We start from the raw sequence: 17280 nt of genomic DNA, 5'->3' as shown, positions 1-17280 counted from the left end.
GAACGACTACATTTATAATTATGTTGTAAGTTCTACGACTTCAGAACGACTACATTTATAATTATGTTGAAGTTATTAGACTTCAGAGCGAACATTAATGATGTTGAAAAGTTTTAAAGTTCTTAAACTTCAGATCGACTACATTGACAATTACGTTGAAGTTCTTAAACTTCAAAGCGACTACATTTATAATTATGTTTTAAGTTCTTAGCAAGTGGTGACATCGATTACACTTATAATTATGTTGAAGTTCTCGGTAAATGGTAACATCAACTACATTCATGATTTTATTGAAGTTCATAGACTTCTGATCAACTACATATATAATTATGTTGAAATTACCAGTTAAACTTAATTGTCATACAGTTTTCGATTCTATGAATCTAATATAAGGAAATTTACTTGCGCTTTTTCGATTGCAATTTTGCAATTGCTTTATCCCTGGGAGTGTAGAATTCTTTGTAGTTTGGGTTTGTGTACTGATAGTACACGCGTTTTGTCGGTGGGGCGGGTTTGTCAGCTTGTTCCTGGGCATCTAGCATCTCTCTTCTGGGCCGACTCTTTCGTTTACGTCGAGTGACTAGAGTGAAGTCGTAAGAAGTGCCTTCGCCTGCACCATACGCTTCCTCTGTCGCTTCTGGGTTTTGCATAGCCCTCTCCTCGGCCTCTTTTTCGCGTGTCTCTTTGTTTTTAAAGATAGGAGTAAATTCCGTAAGATCGTTCTCTGTATTTGTAATCTCTGCGACGGGGACCTCCTTTTTATCATCTTCCTTTTGCTGTTCCGCCTGAAACAGTTATTATCGTTTTCGAATTATTTAACAATTGTTATGAAAAATTACAATATTATTTGTAGAAACTTTCAAAAACTAAGGACTGAAAATTTAATTATTATTTACTTCAATTATAAAAAGTTATGTACATTTTTTAGTAAATAAAATATTGTTATATATCACTAAACATGAAATGGACAATGACATGATTTTGATATAAACAAAAAAGATAATTAACAATATTTTATGATTAATTATTTGTATAATAAGTGAAGGAGTGAAGGAGATGTCAGGATAAATAATCTCTACCTCTCTCTGTCTCTACATACTGGTTTAATAAAATAATTATAAACTTTAACCATAAGTTTCCACTACAAAAACCTTTAGAGATGACATGTTTATTTACAAGTTTTATGATGAGTCCTATTACATAAGCTACATGATGAATAAAGTCATATAAGCCAAACACCATATTGTTACTATGCACCAGCTACTTGTCAAAATATTAAATATCAATAAAAAACACAATAATGGCCAATAAATCCCCCACTAAAACCTGACTGCCCTCTGACGCATCGGGACGGGACCACGGGCACGCTTTCGCACTCGTCCGCGGTCCCGTGGAGCCGTTTAAGGAGTTTAATAAAAAAGTTGGCCAATAAATCCCAACTTTTTATTAAACTCCTTAAAAAATGAGAGAATCCAAAATGAAGGCAAATATGATAAATTGTTTTGATGATGATTTTGCCTTACAGAAACTTCAATGAAGCAGCTTTGGTTAATTTTTTTTATTTGTGAGAAAAATTTAAATTAATTTCTGCCTATCTAATGTACTAATGTTAGTAATGCAAGGCTAGTTTTACATTTTTTTTTTAGTTTTTGTTAGTCAAAAGCATTTCACGGTGCATTTGTAATTTTTTTTATTTACCTCAACTTTCACACATTTCACATATCTGAGATAAGGTGAACAGAATCGATTATCGCCGCTTCCTGTTTCATAAGATGTCTAAAAATAAAGAAAAAAAAAGAAAAAAAATTAATTAATTTTGTGTTTTCGTAAATTATAGATAAATAAACTATATAATTGAAACCGGATTAGGTTAAAAAAATATAACATCATTATAGTAAAATGTAGTTCAACATAAAAGGATAAGCAGAGTTGAAACTTTAAGAATTTGCGCAATTCTGATAATTTCTAGTCTCTTCCTCAACTTTACTACATAGTAATTTGGAATACATAATATTATTCTCAAAAAAAAAAACAAAAAAAATTGTGTTATATTTTTTATTTCATACCGAGCCAAACCTATATAAGAAAATAAATAGGGAGATGATTATTAAACTAAAAATTTTCTTCTAAATTAAAAAAATAAAAAGAAAAATAAATTTATAGATTAACAAAGAATATAAAGTAATGAACAATTTCCAGAAAAACATGGCAGATATACTGAATTATATTTTTAAATACTTTCATTTGAGATTCAGACTTAAATATCTAGTCTATCCTTAGACTAATCTCTTTAAATAGGGATTAGAAGTATTATTGAAATAAAGTTTTAACATAAATGTTTTAGTATTTAAAACTCATAAGGAATTAAACATTTTCTCTCTAGTAAAATTAATATTATTTGACTTACTGAGTCTACGCCTGCAGCATAATCTGGCTCGTGTAAATTCTCTGACGCCATAGCAACGTCGCCATTCAAATCGCTGCAACAATATAAATCTTTATAACTTTAAAAAAAACTTAAGTAGCTTATGTGTTCCTCCAGACTATGTTCTACATTTATGCCAAATTTCAGCAAAACCCGTTGAAACATAAGTGTCTAGATTTTTTAATTTATCCTATCTTAATACCATAAAAGATTTTTGTGTATGAGGGTCAAATTTTCAAAAGGATAGTAAATTAATTTCCTCAACTGTACCTGTCGCTTGTATTCGGCAAGTCGAGCATGTGGTGAGAGAGCTCTCCCGTAGGTCTGATAGCCAGAGGCATCACAGCTGGAGGTGGTTCTGGCATATCCCGGCACTAAAAAAATGACATCATAATAAGATAAGATTATTATGACACTTTTCATTCTATGACACTTTTCATTCTATGACACTTTTCATTCTATGACACTTTTTCACATTGTGTAAGTATATTTCTTTTAATTACTAATTACTAGCTATCGCCCGCAACTTCGTCTGGTGCGGAATTAAAAAAGCTTATTAGTAGCCTATTTCTTCTTGCAAGCTATGTTCTATAGATACCTTCTAACATCCATCCATACATTCCCATTTATAATATTAGTAAGATAAAATTGCTTACAGTCTTTATCATTTCAAGAATCTTAATGAAACTTCGTTTCAGGACTTTTCTGGCCGATGGACAATATTCACGAATACTCTTCAAATCCGTGGGGAGTTTTTCAGCCAACGTCAGCATCAATACATTTGGCAATACATACCTAATAAAAAAAAAACGAAATATAATATCAAAAAAGAAAAGAGAGTAACTGGATACAGTTTCGGGCCACCAAACAAACAGGTTATTTTTTTCATACTTACGCGGGACTTTCATCCAGTTCCCTTGCGTAATCATCGCGCCATTTGTAAAGGATTTTAAGAGCAGCCAACGAACGCCAGGACAAATCAAAATCCTTGTGATATCGTTGGTACAGCGACAAGTGACTGGTTTCAGTCACCACATGCTTCTTGTATGTCTGGAAATTATATTAATACAAGCTGTAGCCCGCAACTCCGTTCGCGAGGTATTAAAAAAATTATAATATTAGTAACATAAAACCGTTTTAAAGTTAACCGGTCAAATGACCATCAGATTTCGGTCAAATGGCCTTTGTTCATCGGTCAAATGACCTTTGGGAATCGGTCAAATGACTTTTGGGCGTCGGTCAATTGACCATCGAAAGCATTTTGGTTGTATTTTTCCCGACTTACTAGTGTGAATGATATATAACTCACCGACAAGCAGACGTCACGGCTCATGGTGAAAACCTTCAACAAAGTTTCCCTCTGACCATTGCTCTTTTCCAGCAATTGATTCTTCATTCTCTTCCAAATGTAGAGCAAATAATGAGTATCAGTTCTGGCATATTTCACCATTTCATAAGGCAATGGTCTGACACGCCAGTCCGCAGTTTGATACCTAAAATATTGTTATAAATTTATATAACTAACTAGCCGTCGTCCGCGACTACGTCCGCGTGGAATGAAAAAAATCTTAATAAGTTCCCGGCAATTATTCTAAATTTTCTCACCTTTTAAACCTTCTCTAAACCTCCACGAACATTTCAAGATCAAGATAAGATAAAAGGTTTTAATGGGTTCAGTCATATAAAGAATTAAACTCATAAGGTCAAAAATATTCACAGAACATTTGTTATAATAAAAATGATAGCCTACTTCTATATTAAGTAACTATAGTTTGTTCATAAAGTTTTATCTTAATTTAGGACAGGACTACACATTGTATAGCTCGTTTCAAATATATTGACAGCTCAAGGTTATTGACGGCGATTCGCGCGAACTTAAGAGCCGCCGAGATATGTGAATACTAGACCGTAAACTAAAAATCTTCTATCACTTACTTCTTATCGGTGTTAACGTTACAGTACAGTTTCAACAGTGCCTTCAGAGACTTCTTTTCAAGATCCAGGGTAACGGCAGCTTGGTAAGTATCAAACAAGCCAACAATGTAAACACCGAGATCTCTTTGCAACCACAAAACATCCATATCTGCCCCATGGAAAACCTTGAACAAATAATAATAATTTTACATATTTTTACTCTTATAGAGTTAGTAAAGGCTTAAAAAACTAATGTTAGTATTCACAACTTATATTTTAATAAAAAAAATCTGAAATGATAATATAAGCAGATAATTGTTATTTAGTTATTTAAGAAAAGGTTTTTATCAGAAACATTTTAAATTTTCCTAGTCTTTTGTATCGTATATATTCGGTCTAATCATCTGTCAGATAACTTTACCTATATTATATATTACCTTAATCTTTTTAGGGTCAGTAAATGCAAAATTGAGTTTGTACAAATGACGTCGCAGCAACATTGCATCTATAATGAAATCGCCTCGGAATGTTGTGATTTGAACAAGGCATGTGATACCTGAAATATTTAAAGAAAAAAACGGTAAATAAACATATCAAAATAGCTTCAAATTTATTTATTTACACTTAAATTTGAAAACAGTATAAATATATCCTAAAAAAAACCATAATTATAGGTTTCACGGATACGTATATTTCTAGACTATCGCAAATTATTCGCAATAAATTTTAAATATTATTTATTAAAACATTCTATGTAGCTATATGCGCCAGCGAATATATGGCTTCAGCGAAAGACATAATGTTTATTAACACGTTGACGGACAGTAGGAACAAGCGAAGTTCGAAAATTGACACTATATGTTTTTGTGATTTTTAGAATGTTAGAAGTATAGTTTTACTCTTTCTGCTTAAATAAACTTAATTTTGATTAATTTAGGACCTTTAATTAGGTTGCGGCTATAACCGTCATGGCGCCAGCGGACTCTATACACTAAGTGATAGGACGATATATAACGGGTGAAATATGAACTTCAACCTAAAAAGATATTTTCAAAACACGACACTATGCTTCTACGTATACGCCAGTAAGTGCACATTTGTGCTGCTATAGCCGTAGTGTCTAAAAACGACCGTTTCGTTTTGGACGGCTATAGCAGTCATGCCACATTGTGAACTTCGCTTTGACGGCTATAGCCGCAATTGTCCGTCAACGTGTTAATCTTGCAGTGAAATATAACTTAATGACATTATGAATAACAATTGTTAATAGTCAAGTCGCTTAAAGGTACGTAAGCCGGATCACATGGTTCAGGTTTCAAGTCCTTAAAACTGCTAATATTTTAACCAAATCAAAGAAAGTGCTCAAAATTCTTTATAATAATTACAAGACGCAATAACATTTCTACAATATGTGTTTAGATGGATGGATGTTTGAAGTTATCTCCAGAACAGCTGAACAGATCTTGATGCAATTTGGTATACATATAGAACACAGTTTTTTAAAGTCGCAGACAACAGCTAGCATATAAGTGATAAAAAGCTTTCGCGGTTTTTATAGTTCTATTATTTATTATCAGTTATATACGCAAGCTATATATTAATAAAATAAACAATAGCAAGAACAAAATACATTGATATAAAAGCGCTAGCCTATAGTTATAAATATCTTAATAAAAATATTTTTAAGCTAAGCAACATATAGGTAATATTTGAACTTTTCTAGTAGTCTTAAGGTACGTTTAGACTACGATATATCCGACAATAATTTCAGTATTATTTGTAGGGATTTTTATACAGCAGGTTGACACGAACCTAATAATCTCACTCATGTTCATAAATATATCCTTTTTTTTTAAAGAGGAGGTATGCGTTACGCATAGCATATCCTAAATATATCCTAGTGTAATCGTACCTTAACACATCCATAGATGTACATACTTAGTTACGATTATTTTGCATATTTTCACTTAGGGGCATAAAAAATAGAAACCGATTCTCAGAGCTACTGAATATGCATATAAAATTTCATAAAAATCGACCAAGTTGAAGGAGTATTGTAACTAACATTGTAACACGACAATCTAAATTACTAATTTTATAAATGCAAAAGTATTTCTGTCTGTTATTTTTTCACGCAAAAACTACTGAAGCGATTTAAATGAACACATACAGGTAGTCTCAAGCCTGGGAAAGGACATAGGCTACTTCTTAAAGCGTAAAGGTTGAAAGGGGTTAAAAGGGTTTCATATTTTAAGTGTTAATAAAACAAGTAGACTAAATATATAAAATGCTAACAAAAGACAATATTTCAGGACGAAGTCGCGGGCACAGCTAGTTTTATATATAAAAAAAGATAAGATATATACCTCTGTAAGCGCGGAAGCTGTGATGCTCCACATCCACAGCCAGCTCGTCGACTTCACGAAGATGGCGCAAGAGATCATCAAGTTTACTCAATGTGTTTATGAATTTATAATTTGTATTTTTCAACGGAGCAGGAAATGGTATCGGCTCCGCTGTGGCGTTAATTAAATACGACGCCGGTTCAAATACACTCAACTCAATTCTGTATGGATGTTCATATCTGAAAATTATGTGATATTGTTATTATATTATTTAAAAAAAAACAACATTTAAATGTAAAGTCAATACATCGGACAATTAGGTACAAAGTTACGAATAAATAAAATTGTAGTTCTACGTAGTTATGTAATCACTTTCATAAATACTATAATCCATAATAAAAACATTAAAAATTCAATATTTTAAATCGCAAACAATTGGACCAACATTTCTGCCAAAAACTGAACCTTTTCTCTTTGGATTTAAAAACAAACTCAATAATGAATTTTAATCTATATATTATCCTTTATATAAGATATATTTAAATAGTAATTTCATTTTACCCATCTTAGGATCGCAATATACTTTAAACAAATTAAAATTATCTTCAGATTTGATGGGATTGAGCTTCAAACATGTAAATCATATATATTAAGGTACTTACTCTATAGCTTTTCCATCAGCATCATATAACAGTTTTAATTCAAACGGAACAAGATAATTTGGTTTCTCCGGCAGTATCGGAACCCAAATGTTTTCAATGTTATAAACATGGGAATTTGATGCAGCACCCATTACCTAGTAATATAAATACACTAAAATTACTACATACATAAAAAAAGAATGTTTTAGAGATAAGTACATCAATTAATAAATAAAAGTAGCCGTTAGATCTTGATTTCAAATAAAAACATTTATATAATATTTAATTGAATACTCTGGTAGGGAGAGATTTATTAAGAGATGGATGGATTGCATCATTAGGGAGAGTTATCTGAAATTAAGAAAGTTATAACGATTTGGATAACAAAACACATAATTTGCCGACCCTACCTAAGTGGGATGATAATGATATAAGCAAAAAAGTAATGAGATTGAATGTGGATGGCTACAAGGGTAGGGGAAGACCAAAAAAAGTATGGAATGACTGTGTGAAAGAGGATATGCGTTAAAAGGGGGTAGACTCGGATATGACGGCTGATAGAGATGTATGGAGGAGTATTACATACTGTGCCGACCCTCGATAGGGATAAGGGCAGGTTGATGATGACCTAATTGGGATAAAGACTAAATATAATTAACAAATACCTCTTCCATATATAACATATCCTCCTGATCAATATCAGCTAGATCTTCATTCATTGGTTCATCCTCTTGTGGTGGTATGTTTTGATTATTTTTATCGGTACGATGTATGTGATCCATTTTGCACAATTCCTCAAGATTGTTACTAACTCTATCCAAAATGTTACTGTTTGTTGTTACTATTTGTTCTTCCTTAAATTCATCACCTTGCCTGTTAAAATACTTAGATTTTATTATACTTTCAAAACATCATTATAAATTGTCCACCTCATAACGCTTTCAAGGCTATCTCATCATTTATAACGGGTTATAACCCAATCTATAGACTGTATTGTTTTGTAATGTTACCTATCTATATATATAAAAGTCGTGTTAGTTACACTATTTATAACTCAAGAACGGCTTTACAGATATGGCTGAAAATTGGTGAGGAGGCAGCTTAATGCCAGGAGATAGGATACTATTTATTAATATTTTTTTCGAATTTATGCCTTAAAGAGCTGCTTTTTATTTAACTTATCTATATATTAAGTATTTTTATATATCGACGCGGACGGAGGCGCGGGCGACAGTTAGTAGGATATAAAAGCTATTATAGCAAATATGTAAGATAAAAATACTTACTCTTTGATAAATAAAAATTTAGGTGTCTCCGCAACTAGTATATCTTGTATTTGTGAATCAACATATCTACATAAGTCTGATGTCACTGATTTAAACGCGGGAAGCGTTTTTAATGAATGATATTTATCAGTTGTAAAAACCTTTGACGATTTCACAGCTTTTTTGATAAGTAAGTAGCCATTCTGTAACAATAATAGGAGTTTTAAAAACATTCACATAATTAACTTATTAAAAACACAAATATTTTATTTATATACAGGATGTCTGGATATGAAGTGAACCATAAAGTACTCCAGATACCTTAGACGAAAATATGACGATTTAACAAAACTAACTTTAGAAAATACTGTATTATGACAAAACTATTTGGCAATTAAATATTTTGTAAGAGAAATAAAAATTTGTAGATTAATTTATTTATCCACGAAAAACAAAATAACAGTAATTAAAGATGATTGCAACAATATTAAGTATGCCTTTAACATTTGATTTTTGAGGTATAGTTTAATAAACTAACCCATGGTTTCAATATAACGAAAATTTAATCAAGACTTTTCTAGGTATTTGAAAAAAAAATGTAAATTATAATCTTTGAAGACATCTCACATCTATTATATGGAACTTTGCATAAAGGTAAGTTGGTCATAATATCGACAAGGAATCTGTAATACTGGTATGCATGTCTTATCCGGACACCCTGTATAGAAAATGTAAAAAAAAATGTGTTTCGTATTTTGGTATCAAATATTCAGTTATCCCTGTCCTCCATATAATAATGTTTAATTATCATTTAAGCAATATCTTAATGTACATTTTGTACACTAATAGATTTTACAAACAAATAATTTGCCTTACTGATCACCTAATTAACCTGGTATTCAACAGTAAAACTTCTAGTGTTGAGAATAATTACAATTACAAACCAAAAATATTTACGCCTAAATTTGATTATAAGGACTTTTCTTCTTAAGTAAAAGAATTGTAATTAAGTAAACCAAATCTAGGTAATAAATGATTAAACCAAGGTGCTCTTTTTCTTATCTCTTCATTTCTTCAAACAACAAAGCTTAATAAACAAGTTATTGGTCTGAATCTTAATGTTGTTATTGGAGTATGATAAATTATAAATACAGTAAGGTAATGGCAATGTACTAATAAAAGTACAACATACAATCTTAAACATATAACTTTGTAGTCAACACAAGAGAATAATTAATTGTATATATATCAGAGGAATCAGAGGGCTGAATCAAATTCTTTGAATCTTGATCACAAAATATGAATTGTTTACATATTAGTTACTGCTAAAATTCTTAAACTCATTTTATGTGATTGTTACAATGCTTAGAAAAGTTACTAATTTTATAAAGAGTTAAGAATTGTTAATTTACATAACACAGAGCAGAGCTGGCGCCTCGAGTTGGGTCGTGGCGCCATCTGTCGTAATAACGTTGCATGTCGTGTGGTATGGCGTAGCTAGCGTCTTGAATATTTATTTGCTGGAGTAGTCTGATCGAGTTGTATTGGTGATAGTTGAGGGGGCTGGAGTGTGATTAAATTAAGATCAGTGCCTGAATCCGTTGCTTTTGCCATATAAATAATTTATGAATGAATATTGTAAATTCCAATTAAATTGTATAACATTGACTTGTGTTAAATCTGATAACACCCACAAAATCTAGAAGAACTAATTCTGATGTCAATGAGAATGATGTAAACTCTTATATGTATATAAATCTATACACATAGAATAGCTTTTATTTTAGTAATCTATATAGTGGTGTATATTCTACAATAGATGAATTTATCACTCTATTAGTAGCCATTTTTAATTCTACTTATAGTAATTTTATGTAAAAGAAATAAAATTTAACTAAGAAAATTCACATAAGTCTCTCAAAATAAAGGGATGTTTGAAGCAGTTAAACCTTTATAAGTTTAAACATCATATAAATCAGCACATGAACATGATTCCAACTAACATAAAGTGATTTGTTCGAAAAATAGCACTCTAAGTCAGTAAATTCATATTCACTCTACTCTTGAAGGTATCCACATAATACTTAGATGGAAATACTGCTCCTGGCAACTAGTACCAATTCTTTGCCATTATTACAAACATTGCATTTATTGCAAACTATCAATAGTCCTAGTGATTTGATGTATTATATGGTTACCAGTCATGTATCACTTGCGCCTCAAAAGTACCACGCAGTTGATCTTACATTTGATATAAGCTGATTTGCAACAAATCAGAAGTCTCTAAAACAATATTATAGTTCCAGGAAACATCTTAAGGTTCAATCTCTATAACATTTATAAAATTCAGTCCTAATACTACACGGTGACAACATTAACTAGCCGAGTCAGACGAAGATAACAAACGATATATATAACTTTTCTAATACTCAAAATACTAGTAGGGTCTTATTAGTGATTAAGAACATGTAAAGTATATGTGTAGTATATTATAATACATTAATGGGTGGTGTACTGTAAAATTTTAAAACTATCAAATTTTCTTCATAAAGTTGAAAAAAATGTGATATGAACACATGCTCGTATCAAAAACGATTTGGAAGACAATTTTAATCAAGTACCTGTGTTACTTTTTTAAGTTCTGGGAAAAATTCAGGCGCCTTAGGATTTAATGTTGAATCCATTTTTAACTTTTTCACGCACAGTTCATTAAATTAAACTTTTCACAATCCAAATTCTTACAACAACAAAAACGTAGTTTCGGCGTGCACAAGTTCGATCCGAATTCTGTGACAGTCTGTCAATTCGTAGTGATGCCCGATTCGAGAAAATGGAGTAAGCTATTCGATACTCTTTGTCTATGTCAACTACATTACAATCAATACTTTGCAAACGATGTCTTAGGTAATAGCAACACAGTTTATCATCTTTAGTCGGGTTAGTCAGATAATCGCTTTGCAATATATTGCATAGCGATTATCTGGCGATACCCCTAGGTGAGATAGATGTCCAAGTATTTCCCCTGTAAAACATTTAACATTCTGTTTATGTCAATTCAACATCATCGGTACTAGCAGAAATAAAAGTTTTACTATTTTCAACAATCTTTTACACATATGAACAATAATATAAAAAGTAATTCTTTAAACTGATTGTACAGTTTTGCCGAAAAATACGACGGCTCTGTATAATATGCATATTACCCTCTTTGGTATGACGTATAAAAACTTTGACAGATGATAGATGACAGCACTCTCTTGGAGCTAGCGCCATCTACTTTTAGTATAGCGTTTAATTTTTCACTACATTCATATTGTATCGACGGATAGTTTCTAATATGGCGAGACACGATTATCGATTATCATGACTTCACATTCTATACCTATCTACCAATAAGTTAAGGCTTAATAAAGCTTTACTTCAAAATGGAGAATATTTTAAACATAAATATGAGGAATATAATATATTTTATTCTACAACTATGTTATATGTTAATACGATTTTTCTAATTGAAATTTTAATTTGCTTGTTCTATTATAAATTAAATTTCACATTAGAATTGTATTAGCACATGAAACCATTTTCCTTAATTTGATATTTATACTTCAGACATTACTTTGTTCGGAGACATTTAACGGGCAATTTTATAAAACCCAATTCTTGGGTTCACTTTATTTATGGTATTAGTTGCCGATTTCAGACAGTAGGTAAAATATAAAGTAGATCCTTATTTACTAGTTGAATCAAATGAAATTTATGGCTTTGTGAATACAATGATTGTAACATTTGGAAAAGTGCTCTAACATCATTAAGCAAAAACAATATAGTACCGTATGTTTGTATAAATACCACCAAATATTTACTAAGACTGTTAATAGCTTAGTAAAAAGGCTTACATTTTATTTAACAACTCAATGTATAAGAAAATTAAATACTGAGAATCTGAGAGTACAAAGAAAAGAAAAATAAAATTGCAATCAACAGGTTTTTGTATTGAGGCTGCTCTGTCGCTTAGACTTTTATTCTTTGGTGGTTTGGCTTAAAATAATACTTGACATTTTATTAAATCTGTGGACCTGTCGAAATAATAGTCAATTATTACAAAAACAGCAAAAATACGAAAAAAATACTCACAGTGCCATTTGCTCGAGCTCAATGTCGATATGATATTGTAGCTATATTATCTATTAAGTGTCGGGTCTTGCGTCTGCGCGATGTGAATTTGGAAGTACGCAGCTGCAGCAGCAGAAAGTAATACGAGTTAGCAAAGGACGGAGAATAGTCCATCGAGCGAATTTACACGGGGTATGTTTAAGCCGTCGATATTTTAAGGGTAGACCAGGGACTACTATACTACTGTACTAATAAACATTGATTATTTTTGCTTATTGTGTTTTGTTAATAATCACATGCAACTACTAGAATTTTCTCGGTTCTTCTGTTTGAAATGACTTTAGAAGATCCATTTTACGTCGTCAAGGAGTAAGTGCATAATTTTAGTTTGTATAGATGCGGAATAGATGGGTGTAACGTCGACTTTAAGAGTGCTTTAGACATATGCTCACTGTTTAATTTATTTATTTTTTGCAAAATGTATGATCACATTTTTCGTTGTTGAATTTAATTTTGTTTGTATTGTCAGTAAGTGTTAAGTACTTACTCTTTTTAGAAGATTTTCTGGCTTTTTTATTGAGTATATAATTGATAGAATAAATAGTGTTTAAATTCTAATCAATTTTAATAATTCGAAAATGAAATTATGTTTTGTGTCATATATTTTTTTGTTAGCATTAGTTAAAATATATTTTTTTACATTTAACCAAAAGAAATAGGTTGCGCATTAATCAGATTACATATTATAAATAATCAAACATTGGTGTAACAGTGAGGTGTTCAAGGCATTAAACAAAACACGAGGCCTTTATTTACGTTGGCAAGAACTATCGAAATCACCCACAGTGCCTAACAGCCCAGAGGTTGAGTGGACCTCAACAGAGCTAAAGAATGCATTGCGTAGCATTGAATGGGATTTGGAAGACTTAGAAGACACAATTAATATCCTTTTTAAATACTTTTCAACCTATTTTAATATGAAATGGTTTTAATGTCTTGGAAATTGTAGATTGATATTATTTTTTCATAAAGATGTAAATGAATATTTAACATATTCTTTTTATAACAACATAATATTAACTTTAATGTATTTGATCCCGTGGTAAATTAATTCCTTAAATTGTTGATATAAGTATAGTTGAAAAAAACTCATCAAAATTTAAGATTGACAACAAGGAGATTTGTGAGCGAAGGGCATTTATAGAGGCAACAAAAAAAGAAGTAAAGGTATGGTAAAACTGTAATACTTCAAACACATATTTCTATATTTTTGTTAACTCTACATTTTATTTGTTCACAGTTAAATTTACTTTTAGTTTATACACCTTTGTTCACCAATATTTTTCTTTAACCAATTTCTTAATGAAAGTGGTGGTTTCTTGTGACTTCATCCAAGTGCCATCAAAATTAGTCCAGTCATTCCACAGATGCAAACATGGCTTTGAGGACAGACATACAGACTGACAGACTAAAGTTTCCAAAATTTTTTCATTATCACCTACCCAAATATTTCATGTCTGTGAAATGTAACTTTTTTTATATTACATACAGACACTCTAATTTTATTAATATGTTTTGATAATTTGTCGCACATATAATAAGATTTGTAATGTGTTACTTTTTTGTTATATTTTAATACACTGTCTCATAATATTTTCAGGTTATGAAAGGCAAAATGACATCGAACAGGAAGAATGATATTGATGGCACTGCCAGGGAGCCTCTGCTAGGTGAAGAGAGTCCAATACATTTTGGTAATTTCTGGGCAACAACACCTCAGAATTCCAGATATTCCAGGCTTGCAAATCAGACTGACAGCCCTCCACCATTTGATATGTATGAAAGTGATATAATGTCTTTGCAAGAGGAAATGCTAATGAATCAAGATAATCAGTTGAATGTTATCAGTAATTCTGCCGCTAATCTGAAAACAGTTTCTAAGCAAATTGGCAATGAGCTTGATGAACAAGCTGTGTAAGTAACATAATACTGTCTATTTCGCTAATTTTAAGTAAACTAGTCACTTTGAGATTAAGCTTTTTTTTAATTCACATCAAACATAAATAGATCTTCCTCAAGGAGTAATCCTTACGAATAAATTTATATATTATTAAAGGAGATTATTTTTTTAGTATGTTGGACGACATGAATACGGTATTGGAGAATACTGGTTCCAGATTAGATTCAACTGTTAAGAAAGTGGCAAGAGTCCTTCAGATGAACAATGGTAAGTGTTCATTTGTACCTACTATTAATTGAGCTTATTAATATGGGATTTTACTCTGTCTCTGCCTTTTTCATAGTAAACAAAAGGGACAACAATATGTTATCATATTAGTCACCATACAGGATGTTCCAATAATTTTTTTTTACAAATTTTTAAAGTTAATTTTTCAAAGCATCTTATTGCATAATTTAAGAATAACAGGGTGTGACACTATTTTGATTGTTCTTAATAGTTTTGGGATGTAAATGTAACCATTGCTGCAATAAATTCTTATGAATCCTATTTATCTTTCAGATCGACGTCAATGGCTGGTTATCCTCATTTTAATTGCACTTCTTCTTCTTATCTTATTATTGTTCATAATTCTTTAAATTCTACACAAAATTTAATCTAAATGTCGTACAGTTATTCTTGCTATTTATACTGTATCCATTTTAATTGTAGATTTCTAGGTAATTTTTAGATGTGAATTATCATATAAATGTATAATTTTACTTCTTTATTTTACAATTGTTAGCAAATGGCTGGAATACTTAGTATGTTTTAAGTAAAATACGCAAGATTGTGACTACATCTCCACTATGTTCATATCTTAAATTACTATTTTACCCATTTACTCTTTAACCATTTCAAATTCTTAGCATAATTATTTTTTGTTATTTCATAATTGTTAAATCTCTTTCAACGTATATTTTAATTGAAAATAACTTCTTGGGCTCATAACATATAGGGTGTTTTTTTAGGATTGCTAGAAATTAACGTATTAAAATTGTTACTAAACCATTCCGAGACTATGTAGTATCAAATTAATGTTTTTAGCTTTATATTAACGCATGATACTAGGATTTTATGAATTTAGACGCGAGATAAGCTTGTTCCGTGAAAAATGTGAACGTCAGTGCCTTTATTTTTCTTCGTGACCTTGAGATGTCACTGCCGGAATACCTGTACATATTTTCATCTCTTTCATTCTCTTTGAGAAAAACGGAGACAACATAATGTTTGTAGGTGTTACTGGAATCGAATTAATTTTATATTGTATTAATTTATTTCTTATACACTTGAGCTTTAATTTAGGGAAAATAATTTTAATTGTATAAGTTTCACTGCTGTTTTTAATATTATTTTTTTGTATAGTTATGCGTTATTTATTTATTATGTACGTTTTAACTGTTATAGTAGAATTAAAGCTAGTTCCTTTAAGATAGATAAGACAAGGTTATTTGATAGTGTTTCTGCAGGCATTGGCAGCATTATACGGTTGAAAATAATCTGTAAATATTTCTAGGAATTTCTCTTAATTCCTAGACGGTTAATTTTTTTTTCTAATAGTAAGAAGTGATCCTGTCACAAGATGCCTTAAAATTATGCTACTTGTGGATGATAAAATTGTTATTCTGTAATAGTAGATTGTTAATTACAATATGACAGCCAAACGAAGCAATTGAATTCTAAAAAGAAACGTCTTAATTACTATAGAAAATTAGACTTACAAAAGAAATATGTATTTTTCTAAGGTGTCTTAATGTGGCCAAAAACGTTAACATACTTTAATATATTGTATAAATTTAGTACGCAGTTATATGTATTTCTAGAGTCATATCTTTTATGGTCAACGATACAATGTATAGAATATATGACGGCAAGTACTATCACTTAATACAAGAAGGGATAGTTGTCGGGAGGGATAGTAGCAATTCATCCAGGCACGATTAATCCGCAGTTTTGTTTATAACACGAGATGGCGGACTTATAAAGCCGGCCGCCATCTTGTTTATAATACAAGATGGCGGACTACTATCAGCTGTTATTGACGCTGTAAATCTTCGACAATTCGTCAGTGAGAACTCAGTTTTAGTGCCATTAACTTTTATATCAATTGTGTCGAGATGTTCAGTGTTGCCATTTTAATAAAAAATAAACAAGTCAACGAGTAATGGCAGCTGTAGTTTTTCGCCTCTTTACATAAGTTGGTGGCACTGAATACTAAATGTTGGATAGTACATAGGGATCCAAATTGTAAATGAATTATTAAGAGGCGTAAGTGTTACAGTATATGTAGAAGATCTAGCAGAGTTGATGAAATATAGTTATTAATATATAGCTTAAAGATAAAAACTAAAAACTCCCGAGTAAGGTAGGTTGGTGACAGGCAGTGTCTGGCTACAAAAATAGACCAAATTTATTTAGACCCGAAGCAATTTCTCGGCATTGTTCACCCGATGACAGTAAGGTTTAACTTGACTTAGCGAGAAAAACGCGCAAGGTCTGCCGCAAGTTTGATATGAAAACTTCCATATAAGTTTACGTGTTTGAAATTGTCGCTAGTGCGGCGCGGGTGACTGTTATT

At 31.0% G+C, this 17280-nt stretch overlaps 2 protein-coding genes across 2 annotated transcripts; one reads left to right on the top strand and one right to left on the bottom strand.

Annotated features, from left to right (window-relative positions):
* Positions 1-172: 172 nt before the first annotated feature.
* Positions 173-11392, bottom strand: Rrp6 (exosome component Rrp6). Its single transcript, XM_013323856.1, has 14 exons — positions 11212-11392; positions 8612-8793; positions 7991-8198; positions 7347-7480; positions 6706-6923; positions 4777-4895; positions 4361-4524; positions 3735-3918; positions 3321-3475; positions 3082-3220; positions 2696-2799; positions 2408-2480; positions 1699-1776; positions 173-785 (listed from the first exon to the last, which is right to left on the bottom strand). The coding sequence occupies exons 1-14, from the start codon at positions 11272-11274 to the stop codon at positions 399-401; spliced, it is 2208 nt and encodes a 735-aa protein (XP_013179310.1). The 5' UTR covers positions 11275-11392; the 3' UTR covers positions 173-398.
* Positions 11393-12901: 1509 nt separating this feature from the next.
* Positions 12902-16027, top strand: Syx6 (syntaxin 6). The gene is made up of 6 exons (XM_013323857.1): positions 12902-13072; positions 13476-13645; positions 13836-13930; positions 14364-14677; positions 14836-14930; positions 15225-16027. Exons 1-6 carry the CDS (start codon positions 13038-13040, stop codon positions 15299-15301), a joined length of 786 nt encoding a protein of 261 aa, XP_013179311.1. The 5' UTR covers positions 12902-13037; the 3' UTR covers positions 15302-16027.
* The last annotated feature ends 1253 nt before the right edge of the window (positions 16028-17280 follow it).

This window comes from Papilio xuthus, unplaced genomic scaffold (genome assembly GCF_000836235.2).
Source record: "Papilio xuthus unplaced genomic scaffold, Pxut_1.1 DF825017.1, whole genome shotgun sequence".
In the NCBI taxonomy this organism is placed as follows: domain Eukaryota; kingdom Metazoa; phylum Arthropoda; class Insecta; order Lepidoptera; family Papilionidae; genus Papilio; species Papilio xuthus.
The sequence above is the reverse complement of the archived record's forward strand: the minus strand, read 5'-3'. Positions and strand labels throughout refer to the sequence as shown.